Source organism: Channa argus, chromosome 15 (assembly GCF_033026475.1).
Source record: "Channa argus isolate prfri chromosome 15, Channa argus male v1.0, whole genome shotgun sequence".
In the NCBI taxonomy this organism is placed as follows: domain Eukaryota; kingdom Metazoa; phylum Chordata; class Actinopteri; order Anabantiformes; family Channidae; genus Channa; species Channa argus.
Window position 1 is genome coordinate 9555656 of NC_090211.1, and position 17899 is coordinate 9573554.

The 17899-nt window shown below is 40.1% G+C and overlaps 1 protein-coding gene across 13 annotated transcripts in view; it reads right to left on the bottom strand.

The window, feature by feature from the left end:
* Nucleotides 1-10824, bottom strand: part of srcin1a (SRC kinase signaling inhibitor 1a) — a 91215-nt gene extending 80391 nt beyond the window's left edge. For 6 of the 13 annotated variants that reach the window (XM_067475979.1, XM_067475975.1, XM_067475973.1 and 3 more), the window contains exon 1: nucleotides 10334-10823. In XM_067475979.1, the coding sequence (XP_067332080.1) occupies nucleotides 10334-10355 (22 nt within the window). In that variant the 5' untranslated portion in view covers nucleotides 10356-10823. Of the gene's footprint in view, nucleotides 1-8959; nucleotides 9051-10333 lie in introns of those variants that run through there. The other 7 variants (XM_067475986.1, XM_067475980.1, XM_067475976.1 and 4 more) reach the window with 3 other exon arrangements.
* Nucleotides 10825-17899: the final 7075 nt, after the last annotated feature.

Genomic DNA, 17899 nt, shown 5'->3' on the forward strand with positions numbered 1-17899 from the left:
TAGTATCTAGTATTTGTACAGTATTTAACCCCAGACCTTTATTTTTAAAAATCCTGTTAACCTTCATTCCTGAACTGCTTCTTGCTGCACCTCCACTGCCTTAATAACCAGCTCTGTGAGCCTCTTGTTTCCTAGTAACTGTTGGAGAAACGTAGGACTTGGTGCACGTAACAGCGCTTTTAATCATCAGGTGTCTGTCAGCTATGTGGTGCACGTTCGGATTTTCCAAGTATCTACATGTGTATGTATGTTTTCACAGCATTTATTTGGCCATACTAGCAGCATTGTTCTAAAATCCTTCCTGCAGAGGCTGAGGCTGGGTGTGTCAACCAACACTGTAGTGGGCACTGTGGACCCATTTACAGCAGCACAAAAAGGGGTTCACTACAAAGCAGAAAACTCAAATATGAATGTGAACATTGTACACCACGTGTGCTGAGCTCTATTTGTTTTCATGATGTTTTTTTGGTTTTATAAATCCATTGGCTATGATAATGTGGTTGGATGTGGGTTTCCCCACAACTAATGAGCCACCAACAATGAGCAGTGCTAATGCAATGGGGTTTGTTAAGTACCAAATATGTCAAACATGGTTTTGTGCCACTTTCCACAACAATGTGCAACAAGCCTTAGTCTTGCTCATGCATTTAAGTCTACAGTGACATTGGAAAATATGCATTAATTATTAAAATATATTAATGAAATACCAACTAACCAATTACTGGTTTAACCTATTCACAAAAATCAACATTTAACTATTCGAATAGATTGACATTTATTACATTTTATGGACGTAACACAAACTATATAAAAAGCAATAAGAAACAACCTTCAAACATCCTTGTTATAACCTACAGCCTCCGAGTGTATTATTGAACAAGGTTGAACATTAAGGCAACACCTTGCTGCTGGAATTATGACCAATCAGTGACTCACTGCCACAAGTAACAATTACACAAGATCAAATAAACACTTGCAGTCATTTTCAGCTCAGCCATTTTCCTCCTTCCTTCCCTTTCTCACCTACTGCTCACTACACATCAGAGAACACGTCCTCAGCTGATAATCTAAGAAAATCGCGGCACACAATCGCTCTGGCTCATCTTGTGTTTCTGTAGCACACTGGCTGTGTTTCAGAAATGCCAATGTCATGCACTACGCAAAAGCCCTTGGTTGCCTATTAATGCCTCTGACTGAGGCGATGGATGCCACCCAGCTAATCGATTTGGAGACACAAAACACAGGCAGCATTTGATGTAACGGGAGGATGCAGGTCTGTTTCAGGGAAAGAGGGATCTGACCTTTTCATATTCACTGTTGTAATAGTTTATGGCAGTGGGTTTGGGGTTATCCATGTTTGCAAATGTAGTCATCCCTGATAGAGAAAATCCATCTTATAACTTCAGCTGGACTACTGGGTAATGCAAGTCTGTATATGCTTCTCAGTTGGTTACAAATCATTACATGTATGTTAGTGGGAGATAATGTGGGAATTGGGTTCCTTGTGAGAAGGGTAGCTCCTAGTGGGGAAAATGAGGAAGGAGATGAAAAGTGATTCACAAGGTTGCAGCAGAGCACAGCCTTTCTCGCCGCTGAGACTTGCAATCACATGCAAGTGCAGCACGCAACAGACAAACAATGATGTGGACACCCTAATTGGAATTAGTGTTTTAAGAGACTAGAACACATCTGACAGTAAATGTTATAGAGGTTATCATGTTGAGTGAGGCAGAGCCCCAAGGCAGCACAAACATATTTGATACATCAATTCGCAAAGTGATGCTGAATCTCTCGTTACAGTTTGATAAATCAACCTTTACTCTGAAAGCAGAATGAAGGGCAAAGACGGAGATGGTGAAGGAGTCTATTGAGACCGGGACCAGAATGAGATGAGGGATATTTGGATCCAGTCAGGAACAGAAGGAGGCTAATCTACCCAAAATCATCAGAGCCTGCACTGCCTGCTTTGTATTCCTGCCTGAACATTTTGGGAACAAAAAATCAGTAGTGATGGGGGGATAACGTAGGAGGAAATAGTTTGAGTGAGAAGAAGGAGTTTTACCGCTTCCTCAAGTACCTCGCTAACATCCCTGTCTTCATTTTCTCTAACTCTGTCTTTATTTCTTTTTTTTCTGGGGGAGTTTTTAAGGAATGACTGTTTTTCCTCTTTTAGGTTTCTCACTTGCTTCACAGTTCAGCACCCTCTGTGACCCAGCACAGATGCCAGAAATGAGTCTTTAGCCCAGAGGTATCTAAAATGCAAGATTAATAAGGTTTTCTCTAATATTAAATGCACTCCAACCCACACACAGGAGTTCATAAGCAATTCTGTGCGACTTGCCCTAAACCGTTTTAAGCAGTCACCTATCTTTAAATGTTTAACAATAACCACAAAGAACGTGTCTATGAAACAAAACACAACCTTGCAGAAAGGAGAACAGTGCAACCTGATCTGCATCTCCTATGTTTAGAATACCGCTGTCCCATACAGGGAGGAAGCAGATATATTTGAATATGACACTGTGTGCCCCATTTCTTTCTACTGACTAGTGAAAACAAAGAGTACACATGCTGCTATTTCAGGTACAACAAAAACACCAGGTGAAGCATATGTAGCTGATAGAGCTCTTTGAATCTATTTGGTTTGGGAGGTGTGGATATGGTCATAGTACGTATTGACAAAGCAGGCTCCTCAGTTGACTATTGCTGTGTAAGAATAAGTTTTGTTTTTGTTCATTATGTGTGGGTAACATGGATCTATTGGCGGCATTAAATGTCCTTCAGCCTGCAACAGTCATGAGTATGAAGTAAACAATTTGGCCAACTTGACAGTCTTTTTTGTTGGCTATTCAAGCGGTGCATCTTATCTGGAGCATTTCATGTATGTACAGGGATATCAGAGATAATTTGTGTGACCAGTTGTGTGGCCTGATTAATGGTCCATACCATTTGCTCTAGGAAATTGACTAGCAGCACCTCATGAAGAAGATGGTATCACAGATTGATGAAGGGGGGCAGATCTATCCCATTCTGAGTAAACTGGCTGCCATTAGCAACACAATAAAACTCCCCAGTCTCAGCAGTGAGTGGAGCTTCTTCACCATGAAACAGTAATTTTAATCAGATTTATTATTAGCTAATTGACTTTCTCACCCTCCTGGCTTCTACCCCACTTATTGTCTAATGTTTGATGTATTTCTGACCTGAGCTGAGGAAAGGGCTGCAGGTGGACCATTTGGCCACCTGTATATTGTCTAGGTATCAACACTAAACCAGTGCATTACTTTAGAAAAGGGCCTCGAACCTTTTTTTTTTATTTCAAAACTCCAAGTACTTCTAGGTAGGATGTAGTTGCCAACTATTTTCCTTGTCAATTAGTTGGGTCTATTTACGTAGTTGTGCACAATGGTTCTGAGTCATTAGTCAGCAAAGGATGGTGAGTCTGATACAGGGGAGAAAAGTGGCTGACCTAAATCCTCTGAAGTTTGGAAACACTTTATATTACAGACTGAAAATTGCCAAAATTGCCAAATATGCCAAGTCTGATATCTTGTGGCACAGAAGCACAACAATGCATTAGCACCTGAATAGAAGACACATTGGAGTTCTCGATTTAAGAGCACTCTAACATAATGGCTGAGTGAAAATCTCTAAAATTGTGTCGGAGAGCTACAGTTCAGAATTATGGAAAAATGCACCAATTTGTTTTCTTTTAAGAAAATATATCCATGCTCACATCCCTGCAATACTTGCTAAACTAAACTAACCAGCTGCTGGCAGTAATTTCACATTTTCAATACAGAGTGGGAGTGGCATCTTTTTCTAGACAAGAAAACACATTCTCAAAATATCTATGTCAAAATGTCACTTGCAATGCCTTACTATTGCCTTAACATGAACAATGCAAAATAACTGAAATCATTACTAAAACATGATATATAGATAGGTTAAAAGTCGAAGGAGTGGCAAGTGTAAAACCTCCATCATGCACAGCGGGACTGAATCAGGACGTTGCCTCAGTGAATAAATCATTAAGATCCAAACATCATGAACATAAAGACAGCAGGATTTGTGTGCATGTTGTCAATCATGCGCATGCCGATTGCCACAGGCTCAGAGGGTATGCAGAGAGAGTAGAAATGAAAATTTGTCATTTCATCACAAGCCTCACACACTGGTTATGAGCTGTATGTAACTGGTGCTTCTTCACATCAAATACTGGCAGATCTGAAGAGTTCCAAGATCCCAAAGGGGCAAAAAAGTTACCACTAATCACCACAAACAGTCGAGTTCCAAAGCCAAACAACTGTCTTTTGCCTAGCAAATCTAAACATTTACCTCACTATACATCAGCAACTTATCAGCACTGGACCATCTGTCATTAAATCAGAAAACAGATACTACCATCAAGCAAGGATTAACACAATGTATGAAAAAACAAATGAGGAATGGAAATTTTTGAATGTTACATCCCTGATGTGCCTCAATGTGTTAGTCTAATTTTTTGACAAAAATATCGCCATTATATTACAGCACAATTTACACACAGACATTTTTCTCCTCCTGCTGCACAACAAAGTAGCTCTGGACCAGTTTCTAAAACAGTCCGGAGAAAGCTACTTTTGATTTAGAGTCCATTTTGTTATGTCTCACTACATAACACCTTAATACACAACAAGTTGTTTTTATGACTCACATGCGGGAGCTTTCAAGGAGCACATTAGGGCAGCAAGACTTTTCCAGCATATCACTGAGGACCAACTAGAGCTTAGTGAGCAGGGAAAATCTAGAGGATAATGAAGTAAATATTGGCCTCTTGGACCCACGGAACAATCGCTTCAGGATCATGTTGTATAAGGTGCTAGGGAGTAATTTTATCGCCACTTTCTGATTTTATGTACAATCATCTGCAGCCACGTCGACAGTTTAGGCAAAGGCTGTGCCATCTAAAGGCAAATGGTTTTTGCAAACACGTGTGCATAGACAACAGCTGTGTCAGTGGCATCATATACTTCCATGTGTATTTTGTGTGTCTGTAATATTTATAATGTTACTCAATGGGTGGGCAGACTTGGGTCCTATCATCCTAGACTAAAAATACCAACATAAATAAACCATGACAACCTTAAAAAACATTATTGATAAGATCATAGAAGAGAAAACAGCAATGGCATAAATGGCAGGTAGTAGATGCATATAAATTTTACTCCAAAGCTTTATGCTTTTTTGTAGGGATTCAAAGCTGTTCCTGAGATCATCCTATAGCTACCCCAACAGTCATATGTTGCATCTCAAATATTGCTAGCATTAATTTCTGATGACATGCACAGCTGACGATCCAAATCAATGCAGGGTACACAGGGTAACATTGCATGAACGCATAGTTGAAAACAAATATATCAGCCTAACTGGAGGAAAAGACTTTCCTGTGTAGTTGGAAAAGATTCAGCAACATTTCAGGTGTGAATCAAACAACGGTGACTTGCAATGCGTCAGAAGCTTGGCACCAACAAGGGACAAAAATGTGAAACAAAACACCAGATTATGAAAAAATCAATGCAGATGTTAGACCTGCAACAGTACCAAGTCCTTTAATCCATGTAGGTGTTTTTCGGTGCTTCTCCTTACAAAAGAAGAAGAGAGGCAGTGGTAGTTAGCATAGCCAAAGACCTGATGACAGTCTAAACTGTTGACAATATGTGATTCAGGCAAAAAAATAAACATAAGTAAAATAAACAGCTTACTTAATTGGTTTCAATTATTGTAGTATTTGATCATCGTCAGCCTTATTATTTTATAATCTGTGAGAATTGTGGCCAAAAATGTATGGTTGAATACATTTGTATTTTTATCATTTATATGACAAAGGAAAGTCATTTAATTGCTTTTATAAACTGTAAAATACCTTGCTATATATTCATCTACCCGTAATTACCATAACTTGAAAGTCGTCCACTGTTGCATGTTGATTCTGGCAACAAGTTTTCGAAGGTTGTTTCAATCTACACGCCGAATGACAAAGGACAAATCCAACTTTTTCTCTTCTGTACAGATTTGGATGCTGACTCCTCAGTACCTGCTGGTACTATATAGTGATCTCAAACTGGCTTTGTCTCTATCACAAATTTAAAAATCTGTATGCCTCACTGTTTGGAACTCACAGGAATCATCTTTATGCAAACAAGCGCATATGCTCTAAGCTAACTCTGTGGTCTGCAGACTGTTGCAGCTGAATGAATGTAACTGATAGCAGAAAGCTGATAGCAACTTATTATAATTGAAAATATTGATAACAACACTGTGCATCGTTTGCTGTGGCCAACACCCAGTTTTCTTGATAATGTAAATATCGACACTGGGACCACACAGTGCTTTGAGAACAGAAGGTCATAGACTTCCCAGCAACAATAACTGCTCAATATCTCTTTTTTTTCCTGTTTTATCCGTAAAGGTCAAAATATAGTGAAACTACAGAGGGATTGTTTAATTTTAACAGAGACTGGTTTCGCAATAATTTACATACATCTCTTTCATAATCTAAAATTTACACTTAAGGCTTATATTGTGCAGTTCGTCATTATGCATATATAGCAAGCTCAACCACGTAAATAGCTGTGAGACGGAAACAAGGATGTTTGATAAAGGTATGTAATGTTTTTACAATTGAATCATTAACAACACAGAGAACGTACAACTGTTGTCACAACTTCCACAAACCCCTGGAGTAAAATAAGTTTGCCTTGTAAACTCAGTTCATATGGATGAACCTGAGAAATCTGTTTTACGGGACCAGTTTTTCACAGAACAGTTAAATAGTATTGAAGCATTCCTACAAGAACAATCTTACTAAAGTACATATTTACACAAATGCATGTGGTTGCACATATATGAGCTCAGGATCTGCTGCATTTTCTACTTGCTGTGATGCTGCATGAATTAAGCCTAACATAAGGAACAGCTTGTTGGGTTGAACAACGAAGCCTCGTTCTCAGCCCATTTCATGCACGGGAGGTTGTGCCCCAGATTGTGTGGAGTCTGTATTTCATGTTAATATTTTGTTTAGCTGATTTACTTTAATATCAGTACAACTCTGGCAATGCTATTCCCAGCAGGGTCAATTACTTCAGAAATGCCCTCAAAACATGCAGCTCCTCCACCATAAACCATTGCATCATCAGCGGCCAATCACAAGGCGGCATTCGTGGGGCTTTGTTTGGCACAAACCTGGGGAATAAGCAGGTGCACAAGTACAAAACAATGAATCCACAAATATACTGCGATCCACCTGTCTGCATGCTGCTGTCAATAACAGACACTGAGGAACTGTGAATTTGCCATTAAACATGCATGAAAACTGTAAGGATGCAATGTGAGGATGTGTCCTTGCATGTTATATAACTATTTGACAGGCACAGGATGACATGACCCAGCACAGTCCACCTGTCTATTGCTTTCAATACTGTCCTCTGAAATGAAAAGATGGTAAACAGACCAGTGGAGCACAGCTGGTTTGACAACAAGACCTATTATATTATCAGAACAGCATTTGTCTGCTTTTTTTTCTCTTAATGTCATCTTCCTTAAGCTACCTACATCAATTTGGCACTAAGTACTAGGTTGGAAATATGAATTGAATCAGTGTCAAACTGAAATATGAATGCGCATTTAAACACTTAAAGTAATAGCGTAATGGTGCCTAAATGTCTGCATCATGAAAACCCTTTACATTTGGTCTGATCAGCTTCTAATACAAAACAATGCAGCAGCATACAGTGGCCAAGAGGTCATTGCATTACCTCACACTCTCAGTCCTGCTGGTTCAGAACTGACTTTATATCATGCTGATCTCCACCATGTTATGTACAGCCCTGCCAGTATTCTTCGTTCATGCAGTGTAACATCACTTCAACATGCAGTACAGCAGCATCTCCGTCACTCTAGGCCCCTCCCAGACACTATCCTGGCTCTGCCTCACTAGAGAGGATCAGCCGAAAGACGTGTGTTGACATAAACCTCAGCTGAACATACTAGGTGTAACATGGAGGTAGAAAGCTACCAGGATCTGCAGTCTCTGCACAATGGCAACATTACGATAAGCACAAACTCTCCAGCAGGCTAATACTTGGCTTAATGCTTAACTCTGCTTAATCTATTCTTTACGGTTCAGCCCAGCAGTGTGATCTGGTATGTAAAATGCTCTAACAGGATTATAAAGATGATTCAACGGTATTTCCAATGATAGGAAGTAGTTAAACTCCAAACAACCAATAGTGAACAATAGTGAACAATGTTCATCCAGCTGACTCTAATCTGACAAATGTTTAAATTATTATTTTTTATTTTTACCTTGAATTACAACCAGCAGCAATGCTCATCCTAAATACTTCATGTCCAGACACCTGGAAATCTTTTGTTCCTGTGAATAAATATCTATTCAGGTGCAGTAGAAAAGAATCTCTTTGCTCTACCAATCTATGCTCAATTTTTAATAAAATAGACCTCTGTATTGAGTTTAATCCATGTCAGCCCCTCTAAAAAAAACTATCCCTTACAGGCAGAACTCCAAGAACAAGCTTCAGAGTAATAAAGCAAAAGAAAACCAGTGTACACACAGACATCTGGTCAATGTTAAGGTCTCTTGAAGCTGCAGCTTTAGTCTGACTTGACCTGAGCCTCAAACCGATTTCTTCCGTGGTTAGAGACTGATAAGCGCATCTGACAAGAGAAATTAAATATCAACTTGGAAAAATGAAAACTTCCAAAGGTCACCTAGTTAAAAAATAAATAAATAAAACTAAGTACAGCAGCCAAAAACTGGCATAATAAATCACTTCACTAAATATACTAGAAGCTCACAAGCAAACAATTTATTTAAACAGCTGTTTACTATTCCACTGTTGCCCTTGCAATCATCCAGTGTAATGACCTTACTCAGGCACTCGCTGTTGCTTTAGCTTACCTTTCCACTTATGAAGCAACCCTTTTTTTGGCTTTGGTTCTTTCAAATTTCCTTTCATTCTTTCTCCGTCTTTCATATCCCGTGTCTCCTGTCACACTTCTTTTCTTCCTACTACCTACTAGACTGTCCCTGGGTGAATGACAAGCAAGAGATGAAGAGGAGGGGATGAAGAGTGGGGGGGAGAAACAGGTGAGAGAGAATGAGGAGTTAGAGAAGGAAATGAAGGTGGATGAATTCCAGAGGCTGAGCAGTGCTGCCTTCTTTCTAAAAAAATAAACATTTACCCTTTCCCCCCTTTTCCATTCTATTTTTTGTATTGCTGATAGTGCTGCATGTCAGAAACCCCCTGAATTCTCATGTGATTCAACATGTCAAGAATATTTCTACTTTTTCATTATCAGGTGTCTATTTCCAACAGACACAAGTTTCCCACATGGACACAAATGCTCACACACACACACAGCATATATTGCATTGTAGAAAACAGCATGAATCTAGACACACATGACTGATTCTTACCAGGAATCAAAGACATTCAGTTCATATTTCAGCGCAGCATTTTTTTTAAGCTGCAACACTATAGCAACTGGTATTTTACCAAAGCAATTGTGAAACAAAGAGAAACAGGTTAAAAAGAAAGATAAAAGGGATTAAAAGAAGGAAAAAAATAAGGAAATAGGCCCAAGGGGGAATCGAGAAACCATCACATGAAGGAACTGACCCGCCCAATCATCCATCTACACTCCCATCCCCTTTTCACTCAAGACAAATTCCCCTAATCATTTCATACACTAAATTTTTTTGGGGTATTTACTATTATTTCTCTCTCTGACACACTAACACACACACACACACACCCCTTGGAGCAGTTCACTTCCATAAGGTGGTTCCATGTGGCTGATGCCTTCACTCCAACACACACAATCACAATTTCACACGTTGCACTTAAATACACACATAACAACATCTCTCACTAGTCACCTCCCTCACTATTACACACATACACAGTCTCCCCCACAGGCACCACCTGCTACACTGATGGTACTTGTGCTCTATCCCGGCCCCCTCCCATTACTTGCTGTCCCCACACATGGTGCCTCCACCCAATGTTTCCAGCACTTCCAGCACCATTTCCCCATATTCAACATCCCTGGAGGTCACCTGACTCCCCATTAACAGATGCTACTGTACAGCATCACTCTCCTCAAGCCATGCCGCTCTCTACAGCCCTCAGCCCAACCCCCCCCCCCCCCCCCCCCACCGCCTGCTCTCCCAGAGTGTCACAGGAGGACAGCCAGCTGGTTGGATAGCACAACACGCAGAATCAAAAAAATACCTGCTACACAAGTATGTATGGAGATAGGTTTGACATGCCTTGGGATGGTGCATTGCCCATGCTGCGACACGGACCGCTGCAGCTGAAAGTGATCGCGTTTCCTGTTCCCCCTCCTCTTTTTTCCTCTCTCCTCCTGCCTCCTCCTGTCCCTCGCTTTCTGTTCTTCACAAAGCGCTGGGTCTCTCTTTCCTTCTGCCTGTCCCCGCGCTCCTATTCGCTCCTCTCCTGCTACCGTCCTGCTTCCCTTTGTCTCGCTCTCACTCTGGCTTTTTTCTTCCCTCCGCTGGAACCTCCTTCGCGAGATGGCTGTGGTCCAGCAGCGGCGCTCCTGACAGCACTGCGCGTGTGTGACTGCAAGCACGTGCGTGTGTAAGTGTGTGTATGTGTGTGAGAGCGCGAGAAAGGGGAGCTAAGAAGTCAGCGGTATGAGCCGTGGGAGATGCAGTTGTGCATGCCGGTGCAGGGATGCTCAGCACACAGCAGAGAATGAAGCACAATTTTTGCCCATGATAAATTCACACTCCCTCACCCACTCTCTCTCACTTGCTCACTCCATGCCTTATTTCCTCCACATTACACATTATACTCTCTCTCTCCATCTCTTAAAGACACAGGCTGCACGCTGCATTGCTACATGCCCGGGGCACATCTCATGATATGTTAATAAAGGGGAGTCCAGGGACATGGTCCTGTGTGGGGCTCAGAAGCTGAGCTGGTAGGGAGGCAGGTGGAGAGATGCTTGAAGCATCTACTGTACCGGGAAAGGGGGGTGCGAGGGTTGATGTGAGAAAGAGAGAGAGTGAGTGGAAGGCAGAGACAAAAGTGAACTCTTGAAATATCCCCTTGTGACAACAGCAGCTAATGATGAAGCTGTGTTGGGCCCAAGGCGACTTTGTAACACATCGGCATGGCAACCAGAGGGCAGTGGCAGGTGAGAATGATGAGAGGGATGCCGAGAGGAAAACAGCAGCATGATTGTGCCCTGTGGCACTGCCCTGCTGGATGTTTGTTTGCAAGCATAAATTATTATTCTTTTGAATCCTAGCAACTATCACCTCCAGTCACCACAGTCCAGAAGAACGACAGACTTCAGTGTTAGATCTGCTATTCAAGTTAAAAAAACTATCTATACTGAAATAAATAATTTTTAATAGTGTATTTGACAATCAAAGGACAATATATGAGCTACAAGTGGCAGAGAAAACCGACAGATGGAGTAAAATTCAAGGACAAACAGTTCAGCTAGTGGAAACTGTCAGGTGATGTGGAGGAGAGAGGGTACTGCCATCAGTCTGAGTGAGGCTATTCTTCCCTAGTGTAGCTAATGGGTGCTGATGATTTAAAAAAGTTATGTCGGGGGTGGGAGGGGGAGTAGAAACACCAGGAGACTGCGAGATAAAAGGATGGAGGGCCTCTTCATGATGAGAGTGATTAATAATGTATAGCCAGCCTGCTCATGACTTGAACCACACACTGGCCTGTCCACCATGTCCAGCTGTTTCACAGGCTTGCAGAGGATACATCAGCCTTTCAGCTGGCGCCTGTCAACCTGAGCTAAAAACAAATCAACAACACTCTGCAACAGGACAGATGATGTTAAAGTTTAGAACGCTTACATGATAATTTTAACGGTCATCAAATTCATCTTAATTACAATATCACTATATTTGAAAAGAAAAACGGGTATAACTGCAAACATAGGGGCTATTATTTCATCATGAATTCATATTGAATTCCTCACACCAAGTATCCACACTTTATTTATGCCAATTTTAATTCTGATTATTTTTACATACGCTTTCTGTGGTGTTATGTCATGTTTATTACCTTTGCACAGCTGATAAACAAACATAAAACTACTGCAGTAGCTCTAATAGATTATCAGCTCAAGGACACTGTAGTTGTCCTTGAGCTGAGATAAGTCAGTGCGTTGGCTGCATTTGTGAAACAGCTTACATGTATGGTATCACTGACTGATATATTCTTTAGGAAAACAATTCTGCAGCTAAAGAAGAGCTGATGGTATGTTTTGCCTCAGGTTCTTGTGTATTTTCTTGTGGATGAAGGTGGTTGTTGCTGAGCTGCATCTTGCTGAGTAAGTAGCACTGTGGAGCTGATGAGCACCCTGCCAGTGATTTCTAATAAAATGGCATCTGCTGTTTTATTGCTGGCTTCGGAAGTGACCATAATAAAAATGGGGCTCAATTTAAAAGTGACTGGGCTTTTAAAAAAGTATTTATATATAATTGTACTAATTTTTTCAAGTCACACATGAAATACATTTTTGGTTGTCCCTAAGGAGTTAAAGGGCATCTGGTTGGTCCGTGTTGTCCTCCTTCAGTCTCTACTCCTCAGCTATGTGAGCTCATCAAGCCTGAAACCCTTCAGCACATTCTGTAGCACAATAGATCTGCCCTGGCTTCACTGGAAACTGGCTGGCTGAGTTTATTAGAGGCGAGCTGGGTGTGAATGTCAGTGACTTGACTTGAATGCAGGAAGACAGCACAGCCAGGCCAAAAATAGGGGAGAGGTGCTCCTACTGTATGTGAGGTAACTGTCATGACAAATCAATCATCCTTCGACCTTCTCATCACAACATGCATAAGCATTCATGCACATATTGTACCTACATGCACGAATACACACAGCTGAATACAGTATCTGACCTTCAGAACACCACACAATAACGCTTTTCTTTCGAAGTAAGGCAGTGCAGAATCTTGCAAGTACAAGAAGAACAAGAAAGATGTGAAGTATATGCCTAAATGTCCACGGTGAAGGATATTAATCCTCTTTATGTCTGCTTAGCCTGCAGGGCACAGTGAAGCAAGACTGCTCCAATTATATGCCAAACATTTATCATCTAAACATTTTAAACTTTGCAGAAATCCAACAGTATCACTGTCACTAGTGCACTTATGACCCCAGATCTATTGGAAAGAATAGAGAAAAATGTTTGTCGGAGCCAACGACCCACAGTACAATCATAAATGTCTGACACCAGCTATTTTGTGGAATCTACTATGTGCAGTGGGGAGTGTAAGAGGAGTGGGCTACAGCTGCCCGCTGAGATAGATGTAGCGTCAGCAAACCACCTGAGACACAGCACATGGTGTAAGACACAGCAGCTGCTAATGGAGCAGAGAATTAAATGTAAAGCATACAATATGAAAATTTCATATCTGAAAACAGACCACCTCTACAGATAAACTTAAAGCTTGCAAGGAGTGAGTTAAGAGCATAAAAAGGAGATAAGATAGAAAAACGTTAAACTATTGAAAGCACAGACTCGGCTGTGTGTAAGACAACAAACATGTTTATATCCCTAAAGCCAATAAATATTATTATCTTCTACTAGAGACCAAAGCTTGGAGTGAGCTTCTGAGAAAAGGCAAACGAGCTACAGGGAAGACGGCTGCAGTTAAGTCTGTAGACACTGGTGATATGTACAAACCTGAGGTACTTTATTAATCAGATGACTTTTTAACTATCTTTTAACATTCTTTTTAACATTCCTAGTGCATTAGGTAGTTGATTTAAATACTTACTTATGTGACCTTGAAGTGCTCTTTCAGACTAAATGTGAATTATTGTCTCCAAGAAACTGCCCAGAAAAACATAGCACTTAAATACACAAATGCGTTTAAAAAGTGTGATTCTTCTGGATTTTAACTAATATACATGCATATTACTAGTGTGAGCATATGGTTTCTCTTTCTTTCTCGCACTGTGTGTGTGTGTGTGTGTGTGTGTGTGTGTGTGTGTGTGTGTGTGTGTGTGTGTGTGTGTGTGTGTGTGTGCGTGTGTTTGTTGTTAAAAGATTCTGAGTTCTTCATCTTAATGTCTCCATTGATGGTGGAACGAGCCACCAAACTCTGCAGGCTCTGCAGCCTTACACCCTCTACTCAAAGAGTTTGCACTGACATCTCATGAAACATGAAACATTTCTTCTCATCGTGCTTTGCTTTAATTTCGCCTCTTTGACTTAGATATTTGCTTGCTGTGTACCTCACTTGTAAGTTGCTTTGGATAAAAGTGTCTGCCAAATGACTAAATGTAACTGTAAATGGTAAATAGACAGTATTTTAAAATAAACTATGCAAAATGTCCCATTGGATCATTAATGTGTAATCATCTCTTTAATGTTCCATCTGGTAAAGAACTAATTTTTTTTATACTGCTCCATGACTTAATGTATAATATTACATTGTTATTTATTAGCTGATTTTACTTATGAACTGTGAAATAAATGCAGTGTACTGCATGCAGTGTAAAAAGGTAGCAACAAATATAATTACTAAGAGAATTATTAAGAAAAGTACCTAAAAATTGTACTTTGTGGTTCAGTGTGCTTAAGGACACGTGTGGGCAGAAAGAAAATAAAATGTGCGTGTATTTACATGTGACAACTCAGTCCAAACTAAAATGCAGTGACTACATTTATTGTCATAGCTTTATTCACATTGAATAATCTAGCTGCTTTTTTTAATGCAGAACAGATATCTTTCTTCAAAACATCAGGTTCAGCAGTATAATGAAATCAAAGAGTTCTTGGCCTCAATGTTACTCCACTGCCAATCAACAACTCAGCCCTGTGTTTCCATGGTGATGTGAAAGGCTAGAGATGACTTGTCTTTATACAAAGGTGTAGTCAGTATTGAACCTTGTTTCCTTTGGCATGTGTGGGTGAATGGTCAGGATCTGAAATACCAGCCCAGCCACAGGCACACTGCTGAGCACCTTCTGTGACTTCTGTACGCCAAGAAATGCAAGTGACCATCAATGTTGCTGCTGCATAGGCTATGCAGAAATATATATAAGGCTTGATTTTATATCTAAACATAAAATTCAAAAAGTTCACGTAAAAGCTCATGTAAGCAAAGGTCAAGCCTATTTTATTGCTTATTGCTAAATATTTCCACCCTGCAAAGCTAGAATTTATATGAGACGTGACACTGTGATTCTTGGTCTTGGCTCACAATGATTTATCAGATATCACATGTTTTTTACATAAAAAAAGACATCTGAAAGAGAAAAATATCCACAAACATGACACAAAAACTCACATGGTAAACTCTAATTTTTTTTAACTCTACTTATTGTTAATTTTAATATGCTAATCTTATTTCTAAAACCTTAAATATTATTCTGCCCAAAACTAAAAGCTATACAGCTGTCAAAAATGCAGAGTGAAGAACAATGTTTCCTTTGAAATGTAGAGTAGAAGCATAAAGTAAAAAAAGCGTAAGACTGTAGGCATATTTCAAGACAGTATTTTTCAAGACAAATGCATTTAGTTACTCTCCACCACAGGAGGTCACAGAGCACAATAAAATGCCAGTTTGAAAAGGAAGAGTCGATGTAATGGCTGGATGAATAAAGGGTTAATGTGCTGTGAAACAAAAGAGTGTGATGTTGCACGTCAAAGTGAGTTTAGTGGATCTACCGAGAGCACCTGCCAAAGGTCGAGAGTAGCCCAGCATGTGTGGGGAGGTTGTGATTCTACATGTCTTATTAGAATTACTTACAGGTCCTTTCAGCTTAATTTATTAGAGTGTATGGGAGACTGGGGTAAAATTATGGCAGGAAAGATGAGATGTACTTGAGGTTGGATAGCAAATGTGTTGAACCAGTGAAGGTGATTTAGAACCACAGCGCTGTAAGAAGATGATAATCATCTCAGTTCGACCAGTGACAAAGCAGGATCTTTCAAAATAAGAAACATTACCACATGAGGTCATCAAGCATCTTGTAATTTCCATATAAAGGGCAACCAACAGCCTTTGCAAGGTAACAGATTGTGTGTCTACGAGGATGTGACCATAGGCTATCATCTTTTCAAATAAAGAGCTTTAGTAAAAGCCTCACTACATCTACAGTATGTCCCTCTGCTCCCAAGCATGCATTGTCCAAGCTAAATGAAAAGGCATATCGCAGTCCATGTCCTGTCTCTCTCTCTCTCTCTCTCTCTCTCTCTCTCTCCCTTCACCACATCTACTCAGCTACTCGCTCTCTATAAATACATAAGGTGCTGTTTCCAAGGTAACAACTCTATGGAGAATTGGACCCCTGAAATCTAGATTGAGTGGAAAAGGAGGGTGAACGAGGGTCTGCGGGCTTTGATTGTCAGGAAAATGCCTTATCTTGGCTTCCGATGTCTGTCCTACACGATAGTCCCTTCATTAACAGCATCCCAACAACCAGCACATAGTGTCTAAAAATGACCCCTTTAGTCTAAGGATAGTTTAGTGTGTGATCATCTGTGTATCATCTATGTAATGTAAACTGTAGATTTATGTTTACATTATATGCGACTTCATACAGACAGATACAGACAGAATTTAGCTGGGACACATAACAGGTGCAGAGGTGCTCCGTTGTACAATGGAGCACTTAAAGAAGTTTCAGTGTTGGAGCGCAAATGATAAGAGCTTCATTCCCAAAGACTGCTCAACAGTGACTGAAGTGATACCTGCATTTCAATCTATGGGAAAGACATCAGCTAATAGGATCAGAAATTAATGCGATGTGTGAGGAAAAATCAAAGAGTCTTCCACAAGTGACTCAATGTCAAGGGTTTGTTCCAACTGTGTTAGCCAGAAACTGCAGTTCAAAAAATGTTAGGAAGATCTGTAAAATCTAAATAAAAACAGAATGCAATGATTTGCAGATCTCATTAATCAATAGAACATAAACAACATATCAGATGTGGAAAATATTACTTCATTTAGTTTTGAACAGTTTTCTATTTTGCATCAGACCCTCTTAAATGAGCATTGGCCCAGAGAACACGGCTGTATTTCTAGATTGTATTTCTAGATTGTGTTCACATGTCGCTTCTTCTTTGCATGATACAGCTTTAACTGACATATGTGTGTTGCAAAGTGAACTGTGTTCACAGTCAGTGTTCCTGAGCCCATGCAGTGATGTCCGGTAGAGAATCATGCCTGTTTTAATGCAGTGCCGCCTGTGGGGCCAAACATCCAGTTTTGATCCTCTGCCTTGTTCCTTGCGCACAGAGATTCCTCCTGATTCTCTGAATCCCTTGAGGATCTTATATATTGTAGATGGCAGGATCTTCAAAGCCTTTGCACTATTACATTAGGGACCTTTTTCTGAAATTGTTCCACAGTTTGTAGATGCAGTTTGGCACAGATTGGTGAACCTCTGCCCATCTTTACATTCCAGAAGCTCTGCCTCTCTGAAATGCTCCTTTTATACTGTCAAGTTATTGACCTGTTGCCGATTAATCTAATTAGTTGTCAGATGCTCCTCCATTTGTTTTTTTATTTGCAGCAATTACTTTTCCAGCCATGTGTTTCTTCTGTTCTACCTTTTTGAGATGTGTTGCTGCCATCAAATTCAAAAGGTAATATTTTCCATGAAATGTCTCAGTTTCAACAACTGAAATGTTGTTATGTTCTATTGTGAATAAAATATGGGTTGATGAGATTTGCAAATCATTGCTTTCTGTTTTTATTTACATTTTACACATCGTCATTTTACACATTGTCAGAATCAGAAAACTGTTTATTGCCAGGCACAGTTAAGAACACTTACAAACTTGGTGTCAGGTGCAAACACATAATCTAAGATATAAAGTT